Genomic DNA, 21,597 nt, shown 5'->3' with positions numbered 1-21,597 from the left:
TCGTGTAAGAGTGTGACCGGTTCGTTTGTACCAACGGGCGATGGACATTAGATGTGGCTCGGCGCGCAGCCATGGCGGGCCCCATGGTTTGGAAGAAGCATATGTGGCAGCCAATCAGATAGTTCCAACTGATTTGACGCGCGTGAAGGCAAAATACCGACCAATCAGATGATCGATGTTGATCTGCTTTCGGCCACGACGCCCAAGGCAATCAAGCCTACGGAGGCATGACACGTGGACGCAGATATTTGCCAGGTCTTATCGGAGAATCACGGTGGCCGGGAAAGTCATTTGCCGGCGGGGCAGCTCGCCGGCGGGAAGGGGGAAGGAAGATATTGGTTGAAGAAAATTTGAGGAAAAGGAAGGGGGAGAAATATTTGATTAGATTCTGTGGGAGGAAGAGATTGTGGAGAGAGGAAGGCAGAGATCGATCTTCGTTCGTCTAGTGGCGATTTGATTCGGAAAATCGAACGAAATAACGACAGTTTTTGACGGCATTCGTCGGACAAACTTTTGTCCTATGTCCGCACGACGGAGGATTCGCAGCACTATTTTCGATTTTTATTTTATAGTTTTTCCTTCTTTCAAGGATTTTGACTTCCTGCCTGCTGATTTCCATGGTAGATGACGGATTTCGTCCAGACAGGAGGATTTGCGCTGATGGTTTGCTTCAGGTGAGTTCTGTTATGCATTTTGGTGAATCCTTTCAACTGTGAGAATTTGCTGATTCTAATCCTTCTGTTCTGTTAGGAGTTCGGGAATTTTTTTGGATGTTTTCTTCTTTCTTCTTTTCTTTTCGGGTCGGGGGTTTGGCTTTCTGATTGCGGTGCTTGAAATCGCTGGGGATTAAGGTTTACCGTTTGTGTAAATGCTTTCGACTTTGCAAAGAAATGTCTCTTGGTAAATTGTTCCTGCTGTGATTTGTGGAGGGAATGGGTGTTTAATGGCTTGACCGAGATTGATTGAAATAACATATGGCTCCTAAAATTGTTGGAAGTTTATTCCATACCCCAAGAAAATTCGGACTTCTGAAGGGGGTTGTTGGTTCAGTAATATGCTCCAGTATGCTTCTGGGTGGTCTTATTCCTAATTCCCAGCTGATCCATGTCATTTAATGTTGAATTGGTGTGAGGGTTGATTATGGAGTCTAGGCAAACCCCTCGTAAGCGCTGGATATTCCATTACAACCCTCAAATCACTCCAATTGTATTGTTAGGTGTGCCATTACGGACTCGACCCTGGTTCATTGTGGCGGTAAGCTCTGTTAGTGTAGGAAAGGGTTCTGTAAATTATATGATAGGAGGGTTTCCCTTTGTAATGTGCAGAGTTGGGAGTCTCCGGTTCATAAAAAATGTGTGCAAATGAAATAATTCAACGCGAATTCTTACAGACTCTGAGTTCATTCAAACGTTCAGAATTCGTTTTTAGCTTTTCAGTTTCAGTAGTCATGAGTTCTAATGGGTTTTAATGGGTTAGAACAAGTAGATTTCCGCAATCCATGGGGTTTTTAGAGGGTTTGAAGACTGCTCCGGTTTTCAATTTTGATCCCATTGAGATCTGTTTAATGTACTGCATTTCTGGAAAATCATAAAATCACATTTTATCTTCATTTTACTTCCATATTCCATTATTTAAAGCTGCAATTACTGGAACCATTCCCAAAATTTTAAGGATTTAATTGCTTGCCCAGATATTCAAACGTCACAGAAACTGTTCAGCATATGTCAAACTTGCTTCTTCCAATGCTTGGATATTTCTCAGCTCTCATTTTGTAGGTTAAAGTATTGGAAGCTGTCTGAGGTTATGATGAATTTAAAAATTTGAAACCAAATAATAGCATGTTCCAGTGTCCTAAATCCTTTTGTGTCATATATATGAAGTTGATGTTTTTCCTCCTGTTCTGGTTTGAATGTTCATAATTGCATCTCCTCGAGGCACTACTGTTGCTTATGAAATGTCATATAGTGCTAAATTCTGTTTCTCCAAGTCTGATTTAGGACTAGCACATGGCCGTGCAACCCTTGGTGTGATATATCTGACTGTAGAATCTAGATGGCACATCCAATGTCTTTGTGATCTATGATATAATTCTTGTGCGGGCCTTTCTAGTTTCTAGCCCCTTTGAGCCCTTCCTTTGACATGGTCATGATTGGTTGAAAATTTTCACCTTCAATTAATGGCTCTTAATTTCACGTATTGTGTGGCTATTCAAAATATTTATGGTTTATTGTATTGCTCTGTAGAAACTGTTGAACCTGATAAGTGTAAGGTCCTGTTGCTCAGGTATAACTGCCTATATACAATTAATTCAAATTGATCGCCTCGGCTCAATGTAATTTTCTATGAACAAAACACCAACTTATTGCAGTGCATTCCTACAGGCATTGTACTGATACTTTTATATCCTCTACACTGAGAGTATTTCCCTCTTATTCTATGTCTTTCTAGGAAATTTGTCACTCGCAAATGCAGTTGGCTTTGGACCATTTAGTCCAATCGCTTGTGTCTAATCTTTTGTGATTTCTCCCATAATGGATGAGTTGTAAAATAAATGACTGGAAAACAAATTGAAAAAGAAGAAAAAAATTAGCCCATAATAGATACTTTCAGTCATGAAATCATATGATTAGGAATATATCGAAGCATCATATTTGAAAAGGCTCTTATGATCGACTGTGCATCAATTGTGGAATCTTATACTCCACAAATTTGTATCCATGTTCACTATTTAGTTGCCTTTTTTTCTTTAAACTAATTGTTCCTAGCATGCCCTCTTGCTGCATGTACCTAGCAAATCTGTTACGAATCATATAATGTGAGTAGAAATCTTGATCCAGAGTTATCACCGAATCTTTGACTCTTTTGTACTTAAAAGTTTCTAGGCCACTTTTTGTTAAGGGCACTACAGAGGGTTACGCAATTTTCTTTAATTTGGTCCTGAAATCTGAAAAAAATTCACACGATATCTCAAATCTCCAGCTGGTATAAACCAAATTTTAATTTTCTCGACAGGCCATGGGAGTTTTACTGGTCATGAGCATTGTAGAAGATCTTATTCATGGAAGGCCATCGGTGTCACCTCAATGTACCATAATAACTCATAACTTGTACTTGAATACTGTATGGTATGTCCATTTACTTTTAAAATCTACGGATCATTAAGAACCACACAATCAAACCTTTTTTTCAACTAAAATATAAGAACCCTTTTTTTTTTGACTAAATCATGGAAGAACCCTATTTCTTAAAGAGATCACGGTTTTTGTATCTACAGAGACAGGTCAATACAGTTGGTTTCGGAGAATGGGTCGGTGGAAAGAAGAATCTCCGCAGCAGCAGGTACTCTTCTTCTCATTGTTAAATCCAAATAAAATATACAAAATTAGGGAATTCCCTCGCAAAGCCGTAGAAAAGTCCAAGCAGGAGAAGATTGGTAGGGATTTATCTCTTCTTTACAGCTTGCTCATCGTCAATATTCTTTGTTTACTTTCCCCGAGGCGCATGTATGTTTTCAGCTCGTCCATCTGAGTTGGGCGATCGTATAAAGACACAAATCATGAAGATAAGATCGATAGAATTTTCTATTCCCCGAGACAGATCCGTCTCATATAATAATGAATGATATTGTTCAGGGAGGCCCCCAATTTCATGGGTTTTTTTAAAGAAATCGGGAGACGGGCCCTCTTGCACTCGGCATTCCAAAAGCTTGGACATTTCGTCTGAGATTAGGGATTTTTTTGTTTCTACTATTTTCCTGGTCCACGCAAATAAAAAACAGTGGATCCGATCCATTCCGAGATATTGTTTATTCGATTTCCAAAAAAAATAATTATATCGATGAACTGTGCCCTAACGTTTTCTGTCTGTCTTCTAGGTGGTTTAATTTTAGCATCGTCTGGCATTCGGAGCCAACGCAAGTCGAAGATAATTTTAAAAATAATTGACTAAATTTCAACCTATATAATTTTTAGTTTAAATTATTAAAATATATCTTAAATTTAAATGTCTAAGTTACGTCAAATATTTTATTTTAATTTTAAATCGAGCTGGGTATTCCTTTATTTTTACGTTATTGTTAGGGAAAATTGACAATTAAGCTATATGACTCTTGGAATAATAGGCCCACCATGTTGAAGATCTGATAGACGCCACGTTTTACATCGCTATGACCCATTGAAAGGAATCTATACCCATTGAAAGGAATCTATTTATGAAGATTTGATGATCTGATTGGGGGTGATGTAACGAGAATAGATTTCTTACTTTCTTAAAGAATTTATAAAAGCTCTTGAATTTTATGTTTTGGTTAGGTACAATATTATTTATAATTTTTCTAAACCATTGCAACAATTCCTTTTAATAAATAGGAAGTATGTTTAGTAATTTTTTTGACGACATTATTTTAAAATTTAATTTATGGAAATCTAATTTTGTAAAATGAATGGTCTAGTTGATACTCATTAGAATGGAAAATTGTGAAATTACTAATAATTTAATTTTTTCCTAAATATTATTTTTTAAATGAGTTTTCTATATATAAATATACAATTAAAATGAAATGTACGTTATAAAAATTATGATTTAAAAAAAGATTTAATTAAGTCAAATTTATTGATCTCACTTGAACTCATTGATCCATATTTCATGATTAATTGTTTGTGTAAATCACTATTCATAAAATATGGATCAATAACTTTATTTTTATTCTTTCCAATTTTTAAGTACTTACTTAACAAAATTAAATATATTAATATTTAATATCATAATAAAAAATAATAATATTTAAATAAAAGTAGATTATTCAATAATAAAAAAATATTTTTAAAGATCTTTCATTCAGATTAATTATTATAATATGTTAAAGTCAAGTAGATTGACCTCTCCAATGAGAGGCTCACAAGTTACCAATGTGTTATAGGCTCTTGCCTATTATAGTGTAGATTTGTTTCATTTTAATTTTTATATACATAAGACTTGTGGATTTTTTAGGTAAACTTACATAATATGGTACAAAATTTTATCTGAAACTCTTATTATTATCATTTCTAGTGTTTTAGAGACAATTTATTAAGTAAAAAAAGTTATTATTGAAGTTATTTTTTTAAAAGATTTGATCTTTTGGTAGATTATCAAGTCATTTAATTTCAATAATATATTAAAGATTATTTTAACATGTAAATTTTTACAATAAATACCAAATTCATTTTCATGATACAATCAGTTTCAAAATGTACATATTTTTAGTTCTTTCTTACTTAAAAAAAAATACTGTTTTCAAAACGATTATAATTTTATTTTTATTTTTAAAGTTACACAAGGAAAAAGACCCATCATATAAATATATTTATCTATTAAGAATTATCTAATATAAAGATTATAACTTACTGAATTATAGATATCATTGTAAATGGATTTATTTTATCAAATACAGAATTATTTTTAAGAAAAAAACAAAGTTTTGAAATCTTATTGAAATTTATTTTAGATTTTGAGAAGCAAAATAAATTTACCATAAAAGAACACAAATTCTATTACAGTAGTACCATTGATCATAACCAAATAAAAATATCAATAAAGATAAAACAATGTCTAAAATGTAGAATCATAGATTTTTTCTTTGAAGATATCAATTTTTAATTTTATATATTTTATATTAAATTTAACAAAAAAAATTTATATTTCGTTAAGAAGTTGCCACGTTTTGTTGAGTATTTGACCAATTCAAAACTTTGAACTTGCAAATTCTCTCTAGTCCCTGTTTGCAAACTATAGCATGGTCCTTCACAGCCATAGAGGACAACTTATCTTTTCCAAGGATAAAAAGGCTGTCACTGGAGCAAAAGATTACCAAAGGAATACAGAAAAGAGCTTATCGTAGTCTGTAAATGTTAGGTAGAAGTTCAAAGAGATCTCCTCTCCCCTAACAGTTACAATCTTTCACTCGCAGAGGATATGTAAATTAGTAATGGACGTGCCTAGGAAAATTGTTTATAGTAATGACCATAATACCAACTTATAGGAACTTTACATTAAAGTAGAACGAATGCATTTGTTTTACTTATAAAATTAGATGTGTGCTTTTATAATTGTATTTCAGTTTACCCGTTCAAGCAGTGAGGGAACACGGAAAACAACACTTGGAACTACAACGATATTAGCTTTACAATCCAGAATTTTATTAAAAATACATCAATATGCAACCCTATGGAACACCGTCTAAGACCAGCTGGTACAAATTCAAATTCTCAGGCTTCAAAAAGTCAATTGATTAAAAAAAGCCTAAAATGCAAGAGAGCTTTTTAGGTTTACTCCTTGTGATCCTCTTTTCAGGATTCACCTTATAAATTGATAGCCTTCTTTGCTATTTGAACTCTATAATTATTGAATCTCTGTTTCCAAGGTTACGAAGAAAAATCTATCAGCCCTTGTTTATGTAGGCCCACTGATCTATCTACAAGAAAGTTGGCTTTTTCATTTTATATCTAAGTTTGAGTCAAGGACATTTCTTCAACGTTTTGTAAATTTGGGAAGTGTCTCATTCCACTATCCAATTGCTTCCTCTGTCATTGCGTAGAGCCGGAAGTGGCATTTTTGAAACACCTTTAGCTGTCCTTTGGGTTCTGTTGTTGTACCCTGAATATCCACCTTGACTCCTAATGGAAGAACACGCACTACTAAATTATAGCAATGGTTAAACATATGTCAAAGCAAGATGAAAGACAGTGACATAATTCAGAAGCAACCCTGCTCCACCTTTAGATCAGTGCTCAATCTATAAACAAGAAGGAGGATCTACTGACATGGACGGTTGTAACAGAGAGGACTTGACAAAGGGGTTTGAGATGGAGGTAGGTTCTTAATATTGTTGCGTTCCCCGTTAAGAAGGTTTATACCTAAGTCTTTGAGCTTTCTAAGCAGCAATGTAGTTTCTCTGAGAGTATGTAGTGCATTTTTATCACACTGCACAAATGCGCTCCCTAGACATGCCAATGAAACATGAGTCTAATTTATGGTCAAGTTATTTTGAGTTTGTATGTCTGACTTCAAAAACACATGCCTGTGTACAGAACTAGCGTGTCTACAGAACATGAATGCGAACATGGTGAAAATCCAAGCCCATTGGTTGGGATTTTTAAAGAGAGAAGGCGCGAGACGATTGAGGATTGTAATCTTGCAGCAGACCAGCAGTACACGCATGAAAGCTTCAAAACTTGCATATACAAAAACAAAACTCGGTAGACCCAATTTTGATCGTACTAGGCAACTCAGCAAAACATGGCAGACCCAATTTTAACTTGGACTGGGCAAATTGAAAAAACTACATCAGTTCATAAACTCAGTAAACCTGGGTGTAATTGCCAAGAATGAGCAAAATTCAGCCAAAATCTTGGCAAAACTCAACTAGACAAGTTAATGTGAGATTTATTCAGCTGCAAAAATAAATCAGGAGTTTAGACGAGTACTTGGCAACTTTTTAATTTATGGCTGAACACATCACATTCCGTGCACATCAAAGGGTTTTTTGAATCTCAAAATTCTTACAAGCAATATGATCAAACTTATGTAATTTACAGTCATATTGATGGAGCGAGCACTGTTAGCTTTTGGCATGGTTCTATGGATAAAAATGACCTTCAACAATTTTCGAGGTGCACAAATATATTTTCAGTGACAATATTCATGGATTTAATTTTTGGTCACTTACTTGACAGGAATCTCCTTTACAGGTAGTGATATAATTTCTTAAAAGGGTATAATTAGCAGGTCCGTTCTTCCCATTATGAGATGCTTTTCTTCTAACAATGTAAATTTCACTGTGAAAACTAATATAAAATGCTTTAGTTATCTTCTGGAACTAATATAAAATGCTTTAGTTATCTTCTTGTCCAGAAAAACTATCTCCTTTTGTCCTCCTACATTATGGTATGAGTTTTTGATGTTAACGAGAAGGTGTCATCTTCTCTCATTTTTTAGTACGAGGTTATCAGGGCGCCCAGTAAAAGCCAACGAGATTTAGTTCCTTTACAATAGGAGATCAGAGCTGAGTGGGTTTTAATTTATAGAGATAATAACATTACAAAGACAAGATGCATAAAATATAACTGTGTATATATTTTATTGGAGAAGATTACATGCTATATGTAGTCTTTAAGGGCACCTTTTCTTCAAACCCGGATCTGAACTTGACAGCTAACTCGAACAAATTTGCTTCCTCATAAAATCCAACTCTAACAAACAACTAAGACTGAAACCAACACTGCCAGCAACATGTTAACGTAGTTTTTCCTTAATTCCTTTATCATAAATGATGATCTGCAGAGATAAATAGAATGTTATGCTCACAATTAAACCAGCTTATGTAAATATTACTTGGTCCATTTCCTTATAGCTATTATTATTTACTACTTGTTCATTAAGGGCAAACCTTACGCGAGTTTCTTTAAGACTTATAGCTTTTACTCTTATCCTTTCGGGACACCTTCAAGTTTCAGTTTATACATGCAATGACTTATGATCGATTGTGACATAAGTGAGACTTACCACAGCATATTTTTCCTTGTAAAATAGAATATAAGCTCCGCTGGCTATAAGCAACTCCTAGTAGAATGTGATTGCCACATTTTTTTCTTACTTCTGTCCAAAAATGTTGAATTTCTATGGTCCTCCCTCTAATGAAAAGAAGGGATACGAACATTGGCTATATATTTCAGGTTGACATTTTAAATGTTATTTCTACGTTCATGTTTTGTTTTGAACATATATGAATTCAGTATTCCATTTTTGTGTATCTGCAGACTACTAGAACTGTTCAGGATGTTCCGTCCTTGGAAAGCAGGAGCAACGGAATGATCTTTAAAGATGTATCTTCAAACTACCCCATCACCTCTCACACCAACATGAACAGCAGTTGCAGCAAAGTTCTGCATGCTTTTGGCCAGACACATTTTCTGCAGAATCTTTCAGAGGATAAAATGGAACATATCAGGGAAACCATGATAAAGCATGAAGAGATGTTTAAGGAACAGGTCTTAATATTTTTCACTCTGAGATGTTTATTTGTAATGTATGTTTGAAATAATTTAAGCACCTTTGAGGTATTGAAAATAAATTATGTCCACACAATTCTGAGATCGTTTGCCAAGGACTAGAGGTAAAATTGTAGGGTAAAAAAGCAGTTTCGCTGCTTAGAGTTGAATTGAATATGTAAATAAGTGATGAAGATAGCAGTTATGTCAGTCATTCATTATTTTTCTTGAACTGAATTGAATTACATGATGTGTGTGTGTGCGTGTATGGTTTTAAAATTATTCCATTTGGCTTGTGTTTTCTTGCAAAATAATCAATCTGAGACAAAATGCACAAGCGTAAATATGCCTTTTGATTGAACAAGATCCAAGAATACTAAAAAAATTCTTTATACATATTGATAAGTCAAGAAATTAATAATAGATGGTTCAGTAGTGGGGCATAGGACACAAGGACATCAATACAAATGAGGACTCCACTTGGGGTTTATAGAAACTGCCCAAGATGAAGCTAAATTAAAAAATTATTCTTGTCCTTTATGTATAGCAATTCAAATTCTTTCTATAAACAGGACATTATTTTCATATTAACTACAGCTATAAACAGCAGAAAGTGCTCTAAAAGAGTGCATGCAAGCTAGGCTTCTTAGTTCCTTGTCATTGACTCACTAACTTCACTTCCTCTCCTCGCTGGTTGAGCCCTTATGCTGTTCGTACATTAAAGGTATACTATTTTGCTTGACTTTAGCATGGGTTATGAAGAATCCTTGGCTCCCAATCCTTGAAATGCTGCAACTCTCACATTCAGCACTCTACATTCCCACCTACCTACTTGTACAGGCCAAGTCACCATGATTGACCAGATTTGATACCACAACCACTGAAGGGGGGTTTTCTCGCCCAGACAAAGTTGTTCATCTCAAGGGCACAACTTCACATGCAATTTTAATGACAGAGGAGGGGAATGCCACGTTATCGTTGCTAACATGGCTATATTTTTTGACATGGACAGTTTCCATACAAGTTATCACTGCCATTTTAGTGGATTCCATAGGATTTCAGCTTGTTTAGCACAAAACGTTCATGACCTACAGCTTTTCCTGGAGGTTTGATGTGACAGTGCAACTGACAAAGTGCGCTATGACAAGACAAAGCTAAAGCGAACTCTTAGGCTACTAATGTTCTGTTTTGTTTCCTTTTGATTGCTAGCTATAACTCTGTTGTTTCATTATTACCCATGGAAAACTCTCTGTCAGAGGCTCAGAGCTGTATGGGGTCATTGGGTTGGATGCTACAGGGATATACCTTAGTTTAATTTTTAAGTTTTTGCAGACATTCTATTTCTGTTTTTACGAAGTATCATTTTCAGTTAACTACTGTTACCGTGAATGTGAAGGTAGTTTATTGAGAAGTTTATGGTTCTTGGTGCTTCTTAAAAAAAACGAATGTGTGAATTTGTCATGGCATTTTCACTCATTCATATGGTATATATTTTTCTTAGCAAGGAAAGAAAAAGTTAAAAACAGTTGCATGGATTTTACTAAAAAGATTTAAATAACTGTTTTTGTCAACTCCTTTATAGCTGCAACTCTACATCAGTAATGCAGTCAGGCATGCAACAGTAATAGGAAAATTATGATGATTTAATTGTAGAACTACTGGGCTATAGAAGTTCCCATTGAGGTGTTAAATAACAAATTGTAAAAGGAAGCAGTTTATAAAAGAGATGAGCAAGTTTTTAGCTACAGGCTTACAAGTTCAGCAACGCAGAGGAAAATTACTTCAAAATATAGTCATTTTTAGCAAGAACCATGTTGCTGTTTCCATACCCATAATTGTTGATCACTACATTTGTGTATAATATAGGTGTACCCATATTCATTTGCTCCTATGTCTTAATTTGAATGTTTGTCCATGTGCCCTTACTGGTGTCTGTATCATGTGTTCTAGGTAACTATTCTGCAAATTCATTCCTTCAAATAGCAACATTTTCTTGTTGAAAATTGTTTTTGGCAAACATAAATTTGGAAAAATGTCAAAAGAATAATTTTAAAATTTTTGGATCATTATTTACTGCAGCAATATGATGAGAGACTAGGAAAAGGTAGATCCACTTTTTAAGCAAACTATCAAGCACTGAAACAATTCAAGGGACCAAATGAGTCTTGTCCCAAAGAGTAATCTAAAGTAGACAACTGAGTTGAGATCCCAGTGGAACCGTAGAATTACTCGGAAGATTGAAATGAACTATTGGTTTGCCAAAATAATAGAGATTTCTTTACATGATGTATATCTGTTTGGTTATAGATGGAGCTGCAAAATAGTGGTCCACCAAATGAAGACAAACGCATACTACATCATGAGAAAAATTGAAACTCTTTGGAAAGATGGAAAAGGAAAGTGGGACAAATGAGAATTCCACAAAATGAATTATTGAAGTTATGACAGAAAATTAAGATAAGCAACAAGCATGATATGGAGATGTTACCAAGGGATAACACATGAATTGATTAATAGGTGATCTTGAAATGAATATAATGATAGACTGTAAAATAAAAAATGGAACTGGTAACAACAAACCGAGAAAGAAATGATGAGGTGACAAGGCTGCAAAGCTTATATTGAAGTTTCATTGGAAAATTGCAGCTTTGAGGTAAAAGACAACTCTTTCATAGAAAAGGTTGCAACCAATAAAAGAACGATGAAGTAAGCAGGCTGGAAAGCTTATACTGAATTCCTGTCAGAAAATTTGCAGCCTGGAGTTAAAAGTCGATATTCTACATGGACAGAAGCAATGATCAGGGAGATGTCTGAAAAAGATGAAATACAGAGAATCTTCTAGCAAAGCATACACAAATTATCAAATAGTTCAACCAAGATATAGCAAAATGGATTATGTAATAAGTGTGAGGAGAGGGGAGAGGATTCCTCTGATGAGATAACAAGAAGATAGAAGTCATGTTTGGGCTGCACATTCAGACCTGGTTGTTATCATGAAAATTGGTAATTAGGACACCGACAAAATTCACTCACACGTTTGAACAAATGACAAAGGGATGAATTCAGGTATAATGAAAGGAGCACCTATGTGACAAGACGCCATGAATGGTAGCATCAGCAACAAATTGGTGAGGATAGAGAAACAATTGGACTTAGAAAGATTAAAATGTTTATAATTTGAATTGATTAATCAAATATTGCAATGATTAAGTGTAAGTATAAGAGCTTCAACTGTATTCTTCTTAAAAGATATAGTAATTGAATGACAAAGATTTCACTTAGATCCACATAATTCCTGGTAAATATATTTGGCGCTTCATAAAAAATGTGCATAATTCTCCTTAAAAATTTGATTCTCTATGGTTTTCTAGATAATATGTTGACAGTTCTCTAGGAACCCTTGCTTGAGAAATTATACAAAAAATAAAGTACAACCAAAGTACTTGTAATGACTAACAAACAGAACAACCTTATAGTGATCAACTTGAATTCTAATAATAGACAACATACCTTATATACTATCACCAACTAGCAACAAGTATTTATATTCCAACCTAAGTGCACTTGAGAGAAGGGAACAATTTTTGCATTGAGAACTCAAACAACCTACATGGACATGTGAGCCAACCTCCCAACTATCACCATCCTTAGCCTTCTTTGAAGGGCCACCACATAGTGACATTTTAGGAATGACACTCCCAACAGCAACATCCAACTCTAGAAATTGCAAGCCATGAATTAAATGTTGCCATTCTTTTGCACAAGCAAGCGATCCATCCTCCTAGACCAATAGACCAACAATTGGTGTGGGTAACCAGAAGGTTTTTATAAGCCACCCTCAAACAAATGAAGAAAGCCTTGATATCTTGCAGCTAACTTAAGATCACAAGCAGTTCCTTCCCAATCACCTAAAAATAACTTATTGTAGTTGGAGCTTGCAACCAGCCTAGAGCTGACAAAGGCACCACCCTTAACCCAACACTATATTGCTCAACAAAGTAGACGATAGAAGCTTAACCAACCATCCAAACAACACTGCACCTATCCTAGAATGGCCTAAGACAGACTTAACCATCTCATGATATCATCAAAACCTTTACTCAAAGCCATGGCCTCCACAACAAATGTCTATGCTTCCAATTAAAACAATCTGTCTTTTTGAGCAATTTAGTCACAATCAAAGAGTCTCCTTCAACTACCAGACCCTTGAATTCCACTAACAAGGAAAAAGCAAGCTAAGCCTCAGAAATTTCCCATTTAGCTTCATTCTTAGAACGACACAAAAGAAAAAGTGACACATCCTTCACTAGGAGGCACTTCTCATTAGGAAGGACAATGCTAGCAATAGCTAGACCAAGATTTCCACCTAAAGAACCATGAAAATTAAGTTTAAGAAATCACTTAAGGTGTATCCCCCAAGAACCCTTTTTGTGAACATTGTTTTTTGATTACCCTATTATGATGATGTGATTTCTCATGGTTTTAATTGTAGGCCAAAGTTATCATACCTTGGGATGATGAATCCTTCTGATGAGTAGGATATATACTGCTTTGTTTTCTCTGATTTCTATATTATGGTTAGCCTCAACAGACCACTTCTTTCTAGATGATTATTTTGGGGAACAAATTTCTATGAACCTTCTGATCTTTGGGACCTGGAATGATGCATTATCTTCTCCTCTTGTCTTTTTATTGTTCTTGAAATGCCAGCTTGTGGTCATTATGTTTGTCTTTCTTGTATTTATGATTTGCTGGAGAAAGCTAGATAGACATTTTCTCCATCCAGAAACCTTCTCATAAAAAAATCATGTCTTTTGTGTCTACAAGAACAAGAGAACATGGACATGGATATTGTTCAGATTTTGTAGCGAAAGGTTTCAATTGCATGCCCAAGCTCTGGAGCAAATTGAGCATGGCTGATCTAGCGGCACCAATAACACGATGATTAGTATATAGAGATAGTTGGAAGTAGGCAGAGGCGCAGAAGCACAAGTTGAATAAAGACCATTTTTTTGTCAATATATTAAGTGATAGGAAAAAAATGAAATTTAACCTGAATATAAGGTACCTAATATCAATCACAATTACCCACTTTCTGATTAGAATTTAACAACATCCACATTATTTTAAGGTCAACAGCTTTTATAATCTTTGCTCCGTGTAAACTGTAAGATTACATTTGGTACAGAAATCTAACTAGATAGCACATCCACTAAATTCATCTAAAATCTTAGAATTATATAAAATAGTATGAAGTATTTATCTCATTTCACTTTTTAATGTTTTGTGTATACCTCAAAAGAGTATATAAAGTTAATCAGATAAACATCCCATTAAATTCATCTGAAATGTCTGAAATACTGTATTTATCTCAATTCACCTTTCATATTTGCCTCAAAAATGCAGAAAGTGAACTAGATAATGCATCTGCTAAATTCATCCGAAATCTCTCAAATCTAATAAATGGTATTGTCTATAAGGCATTTTATCTCATTTTACTTTTCAGGTACACCTTAAAAGATAAATGGTGCACACACGTGGCAGACATAATTGGAAACATGTGAATAACACATGTTCAACTTTTCTTTTGTATCAGGTTAAGGCACTGCACAGACTCTACAATATTCAGAGATCAGCAATGCATGAGATCAGAAAACATTCTTTTAGTCCACGCAATTTGTCTATATTTTCTACAACTTCTATTCATCTTCAAGATGATGCATCAAAAATCTCAGATGTTACAGGGAAACTACACCAAGCATCTCCTTTTAAGCAAGCAGAAATCCATTCCATTTCGATTACAAGACCCAAGTCTCCTGTACATTTCACACTTACAGATGAGAACATAGCCAAAAGTAGTGGCCAGAATTCTTTGTGGAATGGTGAAAAGAAAGCAATTAATTCAGCTGTCAAAGAGAAAAGGGCAAGAAAAACTATTGACCTTGAAAGGCCTCCTGAGGAGTATTTGGATGATATTGATGACTTTGCGGAAAATCAGGAAAGAGAGATGAGGGAAGCTGGAAATCTTGATCAAGTTTCTGTAGCACCTAGAAATGTCTTAGATACAGACAAGATGCTTGGAGGCAGTGAAAAATTCAGTACCACAACACAGATTGAGGAACAATTTTCCAAGCAGAGCGAATGGTTTAGAACAGATACCAGAAGACATGCAGAGAGAGAGAATTTGGAAAGTGTTCCATTAAAGAGGCTTAGAGGATCACAAGATGATGCTGATTTGCGGACAGATTTAAAAGATAGCATTGATCAAGAAACTTCCACACCAACTAGAGTCCAAAGCACTTCAGGAACTGTGATGTCTATTGAGAAAGAGGGTAAGATAAACAAAAAAAGTTCTGAATGGGAAAGCAATAGCATAAATCATGGCCAGCATGATAAAAAGCAGAAGCATCTGTTGTCAGCTATGGAATTTAAGGATAAACCTTCAGACATCAATACAAAACTGCCATCCTGGTTTCCTCAGGTTGTATTCCTTTCCATCCAGGTCTTGAAGATGGCATGAATAATGTTTGCTGGAGATATTAAAATAACCTAATTATGTTTATGATTAAAACTTTGTGGTACAGTTTTTATGATCTCTAATAAATTTTTATCATAGTGAAAAGAGGGTTGGATTTAAGGGTCGATCGCCAACAACCATGAATTTCAAATTATGTTTGATGCCTCTTACCTGCAGGTTTGTACTTTTAAATTCTTGTTGACTCAAATTTAACTGTATCTCAATCTGCTGATAGAAACTGTGAGCAACTATGCTCCATGATCAAATTGTGCTGAAATGGAAGATCCAGCTCAAAAAAAAAAAATAAACAACTACTAAATTCCAAAGTAACCCCTTTGTATATGTATTTAAATATTTCCTAGGCTGAAGTACAAGTTACAATTCATAAAATGCCAAAAATAGTTGATTACAATTAAGCTCCAAACGAGTCTCTCACAACACTACTTCAATATCTCCTAATAATCTGAGAGGGATGTCTGAATTAGAAAGCTACAATTAATTTCTTAAGGAGCTCCTTACTAACTACTTTAGTACTGTCAAAAACTCTAAACACATACCAGCCAAGAAAACTCATAACTGTGATAGCATAAAAGTTCAAAAGCCAGAGGAGATGAGGTTTACAATGCATTTACCTCCTGAACATTAACTGATGCAGAGCATCTCAGAAAACTCAAATAAACTTCCTTAGGATCCTGTTGATCCTTCCTTAATCTTATCATAAACAACTCCTTAGAGGCATATAGCAACGAACCAACCAGGTCTCCATTGATAGACTTCAACCATTCAGTGCAGATTTATTGTTGCATTTCACAAGGGTGTAATTAGGTACCCTGCGAAATAGCGAAACTGCATGTTCAAACACAAATGATCCTTTGCCATTTTGCAAGAGTGAACATAGGCACGTTGCGAAATAGCGAAGCCATCGCTATTTCACAAGGTGGAAAATAAGCGACCTGCAAAGTGGCGAAACTGCATATTTCAAGGCATCACTTACACTGTCAAATGACGAAATCATTACACATTGCCTGCTAGGGCAACACTGTATTTGCACATGCCTTAATGTTTTGGACTTAAACCAAGTGTTGTCTAAAGTACATTGAGTGCACTACATCTCCATATCCATTTTGCATTTATCTAATTCATTTGCATGTATGAAAATTGTTCATAACCAGAGGGAAGCATGACTATAACAGAAACAGTTAAAAACATTTCAAACTACACTGCAAGAAAACTTATCATTCCTATCAAAATACAATACAAATATGATTGTGATAGTGCTGTTCACTTCTTTGATTAGCCCTAACTTCATTTGAGTCTTCACATCTCATTAACCTCAACTGAACCCTACTGCAGCAGGTCAGCTAGAGGGATTTAAAGATTTAAAGTGAAACTTTACATTTTAACCCTCTGATCTGCCTTCTCTCCTCAACCATGACCATAACAATGGTTTTATAATATTCTTGGACTGTTACAGACCTCCCAACTTCCCTGTCCAACCGTTTCCCTTCTTGCAACTTTTTGCCAAATTGCAATTTCTGCGAAATTGTACTTTTTGCAATTTTTGTCATTTTGGACATTTTCAACCAATGACTTTTTAATTAGTATAAAACATCCAAACATTACTAAATGGACATTTTATAACCTTTTACATCATGGTTACCCTTTTGTGGGCATTTTTAAAACATTGGGCCATATGACCAAGCTAGGACCATTTGTGGCAATTTGAGCAACTTACAACAAATACATTCGTATGACTCAAAAATGATCATTTTGTGACCCTTATCCTTCTGGTGTGCACGTACCCTAGGTGCTCCCGCACCATTAACTTCCTCTACGGAGCTGAAATAAATACTAAGTGATCAAACAACCCCCTTAGTCAAGGTTCGAAAATTGTTCACTTAGGCTCGGATAATGAGTGATCAAACAATCCCCTAAAATAGGGTCTAAAGAAGAATATAATAGGGTATATGCTACAAATACTTGATATCAATATTCTACTTTGAGGGGACAACCTCCTAATCCACTTCTAGGGGGACACCTCTAAGAGTGTCTAATAAGTACTCAATACACCACATGATAATTCTAAGCAATGTATAATTCCTATATATACCATATTGTGCCTTGGATACCACCTAGGCCAACTTAGTACTTAAATATGACTCCTAGGATGACCCACCCCCCCCCCCCCTCCCCCCAACACACACACACACACATAGAATTATGGTTAGAATAATATTAAGAGTTAATGTAGCCACAAGCTGACAACTCATAAAACTATACAAACTCTAGGGTTAGGGACACATCACCCAATCTTTGCAAAAGCATTATCCTTAATGCTAACATTTTATTTTTATTATTCATCACCTTCTTTTATTAATTCTTCTTCTTTTTCCTCTAAGTTCTCTTCTTTTTCTTTTGTCTTTTTCTCTGTCTCTTGTGCTTGCCCTTTCTCCTACTCTTTCTCTTTCTCTCTCTTCTTCTTCTACTTCTACTTTTTAATTTTCCTTTTTCTCTTTTTTTTCTATGAAGTGTAGGTATCACTTTTCTAAAAAGGTCTCTTAGAAATTAGCTAATTTGTGGCCTCTAGAGTTATTGGAAACACTAATTTAGCAATAAGATGCTTATTTCTGCACTAACTACTTTAAAGTTTTCATTGTAGATTCTTCAATGACCTCAAAACTCCTCAAAAATTTACAAAGAAATTCTCTCATATTTGTGAGATATGCGCTTTACAAATATTTAGGGTAGAAACATTAATTCTATAATATCTCGCTCATTCTGCTCCAGTTTCTCTAAAACTTGAACTGAAAATGCTTCAACATGTTCTTCTAAAACCCTTTAAAAATCACAAACAAATTTCTCTAAAATTCAAAAGATATATGATTTCCAAAATGACACTCAAATTCGAAAGATATATGATTTCTAAAATGACCTCCAAATTTTAAGAAAATGTATTGCCTTCACCATGCCAAGATCATGCTCCGATAACACTTGATAAGAACTTGATATATAATAAATTGCAGAAGATATACTGCACATGACATGAGAAGGAGATGTATGTGGGCCAATGTGCTCTAAATGTCTAATATATGCCAAAATAGAGTAAAACCTTAAGGTAGGGTAACACGTTACAATATGCCTTAAGGAAGAAGCCACTCATTGCTATATCTGCAAGAGATCCCAAATACAATATCATACTTCACACGTCTCCTACAATGATATCACATTACTTTGTATATACATCTTCCTAATAATGAGGGTAAATCCAATAAATGCCGACCCAACTCCTGATATAATTAATTTACATAAATTATTTACATGACTCAATATAACTAACATAAGGGATGTGTGCTATATTGTCAACATCTCCATCCCACCTAAATGCCTTATAATATTATATCCCTAGTTAAATAACAATGTTTTATGGGCTATTTTATTTGAATGGAGTTTGACTTGCCTTTATGATGTGTTATGAGTATTATCCTTAATCCGCGTTGATAAAAAATGATTATCTTAGATCCCTTGTTAGTACCAATTTGGTTCCCCTGTGAAACATTTCCTACAGTCAATTTGTAGCTTTAAACTAGTTTTTGTTCTTCATGTTATCAAAGTTGAGTACATATCCATCTAGTCCAATGGTACAATTGTCCCATCTTTGTCAATTTTCAACTATAAAGTCTTGCAAGTTGTTCGAGTTTGATCCTTTTCAATTTAATCATGAAACTGTTTAATGTATTATGGTGACTTTGGCAGTGAATTGAAAAGATGAATATCACAAGATTGGGTTCAGAGTTGTCAAGGCTGCCAAACAGCAATATTCTAGCACCTTGATCAAGTGACAACATCGAAGAAGCAACAAGTGTTATGGTCAATGTACCCAGATTTCAGTTTATGGAAGGTACCAAAGTGCCATAGAAAGTGTAGTTGACAAAAATGAAGATGGATATCTAATATGATGAATAAGACATGAAACTATGTCCAAGAGAGATACATACAAGTCTTAGTGAACATCCCACACCATTTCACTTGCTTATCCAAGGAAAAGGCGTGCTCTAAATGGTAATGCTGGCAAGGAAGTACAAGAAGTGAAAAAAAGCAATCCACGTGGCCATAATGGCTAAAATATGCAACAAGTATCAAAGAGTTCAAACTTGAAATTTTAAGTCATTTTCCATATTTTTGGTGGCTATGCTAGGGAGAAGAAGCAATTAAGGCAGTTGAAGTGGTTGAGAATTCTAACAAAGGAAAGAGGAAATGAGACAACCCAATTTGCACATGTTGTGTGACTGCTGCTATACCCCCTCAAAGTTGTTTCAAAAGTGTTGAAGGGGGTCAAAAAGCATTTAAGTTAATTGAAAGGAAAAAGACATAAGTACAGATCAACTTTTTGAGATGGCAAAAGCCATTTTAAAACTGCAACATAAATGTTCAAAGAGACTGTTAGTGTGACAACCATTAGGTGTTGCAAATTCATGTTATTCAAAGTGGGTATGACTCTCAAAAGATGCAACAAAACTGGTTATAGTGGACAAAATGTGCGACAAAATGAAATCAAGTAAAAGATAAGCAATTTTCTAATTTTTAGGTGGCTATACCACTTTAAAACTGCAGAATTGCGAAAAATGCTCATTTTTCTTATTGCAATGCCACAAAAATGTTATGAAAGCATTGGCAATGATGACTACAAAAGTGACCAGCTGAAAACTTATTTACATTCTTTTGGTGGCATTGCCACTTAAAAAGTGGCGATTCAAGAGGCAGTGGTAGTATAACTTAGAATGTAACATACCATTTATACTAAGCTGCAAGTAAAGAACATATTCTAAGATTATTACCGAACATCATAACGGAATGACATGAAGTAATATAGAAAAAATACATCATACAAAAATGAAACTATTTCTGAATTTATTATACAAGCTATAAATTCAAAATTTAAGTAACGATTATATCCATTTCATATGAAAGACAACTAAATTAACTTCCATAACTTTCTACATTTACATTTTGAAAGAAACAAATCAACTTAACCATATTTACAACTATATATTTCAAAGTATTATAAAAGTACGTACAAGTAAAAGATATAGAATTTCATACATGAATTGAAATAACTGTCAATGTGTTGTGCAAGCCTTGGCATCTGGTAAAGAGGAGAAGCATTGACATAGGCTTAACCTCCCAACCGTAGACCTTAATATATCCCCACACAATCTCTTATAAGAAAGGTCCTCCCTACCCCAGGTTAGGCTTGGGGCACCATAGTCCTGCCATCTGAGCATTTCAGTGTTCGAGAGTCGGCTAAGTTGCAGACAAGGTTGAGGAATTCCTCCTTCAACCTTCCCTCTGTCAGCTAGCACTCTTGACCTCTAGTGATCATTCATGGCAAGCATGCCTCTAATCTACCTTGGCCAAGGATTTAGATGGGCAAATAAACATCCCGATCACCACCGCTTGACTTGACAACTGAATATAATTTGGACAATCGTGAGCTGACTTGGACTAAACAGTTCTTTTTAAATGTTTATGCACTTTAGTTGCTGATTTACAGTTTGTCCTTGCAGTGATACCTCTCCTCTTCACCCATTCATACTTGACCTTGTTGTTCTAGGGTGCATCCTAGGAGATTGCTAGTAATTATGAGCTCTTTATCAATCATAATTTATGTGAAGCAATCTGATTCTTATTTCAACTGATATATGACTAATACCAATGTACAAGTCGGTTATATACTTTGTGAAAATTGAAGGAACCTTCCTTGAACAAAAAGTACTATATTATGCATTATGCAATATTTGTTCGACATTCTAAATGTGACCATTTGGATCAGACTCCACGGGTCTGTACTAGCACCCGATATGCATGGATAAAAGAACTATTGTGCATAAGGAAGAACAATGTTGATGCTTATCAAAATTCTTAATACATCTTGAGCCTTGGTTACGACCAAGATACAAAACCAAGATCGTGGTTACACATTATTATAAAGTTCCTTCACTCTAAAGTGAGATTCAAAAAGAAAAGATGCATTGTAAAAGGCATAGCATATGAAGT

General features: G+C 34.9%; 1 protein-coding gene across 4 annotated transcripts in view; it reads left to right on the top strand.

The window, feature by feature from the left end:
* The first annotated feature begins 362 nt into the window (after window positions 1-362).
* The window catches only part of LOC149534158 (uncharacterized), a 41,338-nt gene continuing 20,103 nt past the window's right edge, over window positions 363-21,597 (top strand). Inside the window, exons 1-5 of one of the 4 annotated variants that reach the window (XM_089803091.1) lie at window positions 363-674; window positions 3,013-3,125; window positions 3,275-3,339; window positions 8,796-9,026; window positions 14,623-15,507. In XM_089803091.1, coding sequence (XP_089659217.1) covers window positions 3,304-3,339; window positions 8,796-9,026; window positions 14,623-15,507 — 1,152 coding nt within the window. In that variant the 5' untranslated portion in view covers window positions 363-674; window positions 3,013-3,125; window positions 3,275-3,303. Of the gene's footprint in view, window positions 675-3,012; window positions 3,126-3,274; window positions 3,340-7,707; window positions 7,728-8,795; window positions 9,027-14,532; window positions 15,508-21,597 lie in introns of those variants that run through there. The other 3 variants (XM_089803090.1, XM_089803092.1, XM_089803093.1) reach the window with 3 other exon arrangements.

Source organism: Cupressus sempervirens, chromosome 10 (assembly GCF_028749045.1).
Source record: "Cupressus sempervirens isolate cs-2001-9-10 chromosome 10, ASM2874904v1, whole genome shotgun sequence".
Taxonomy (NCBI): Eukaryota; Viridiplantae; Streptophyta; class Pinopsida; order Cupressales; family Cupressaceae; genus Cupressus; species Cupressus sempervirens.
Note: the sequence above shows the minus strand (reverse complement) of the source record. Positions and strands in the feature narration are given on the sequence as shown.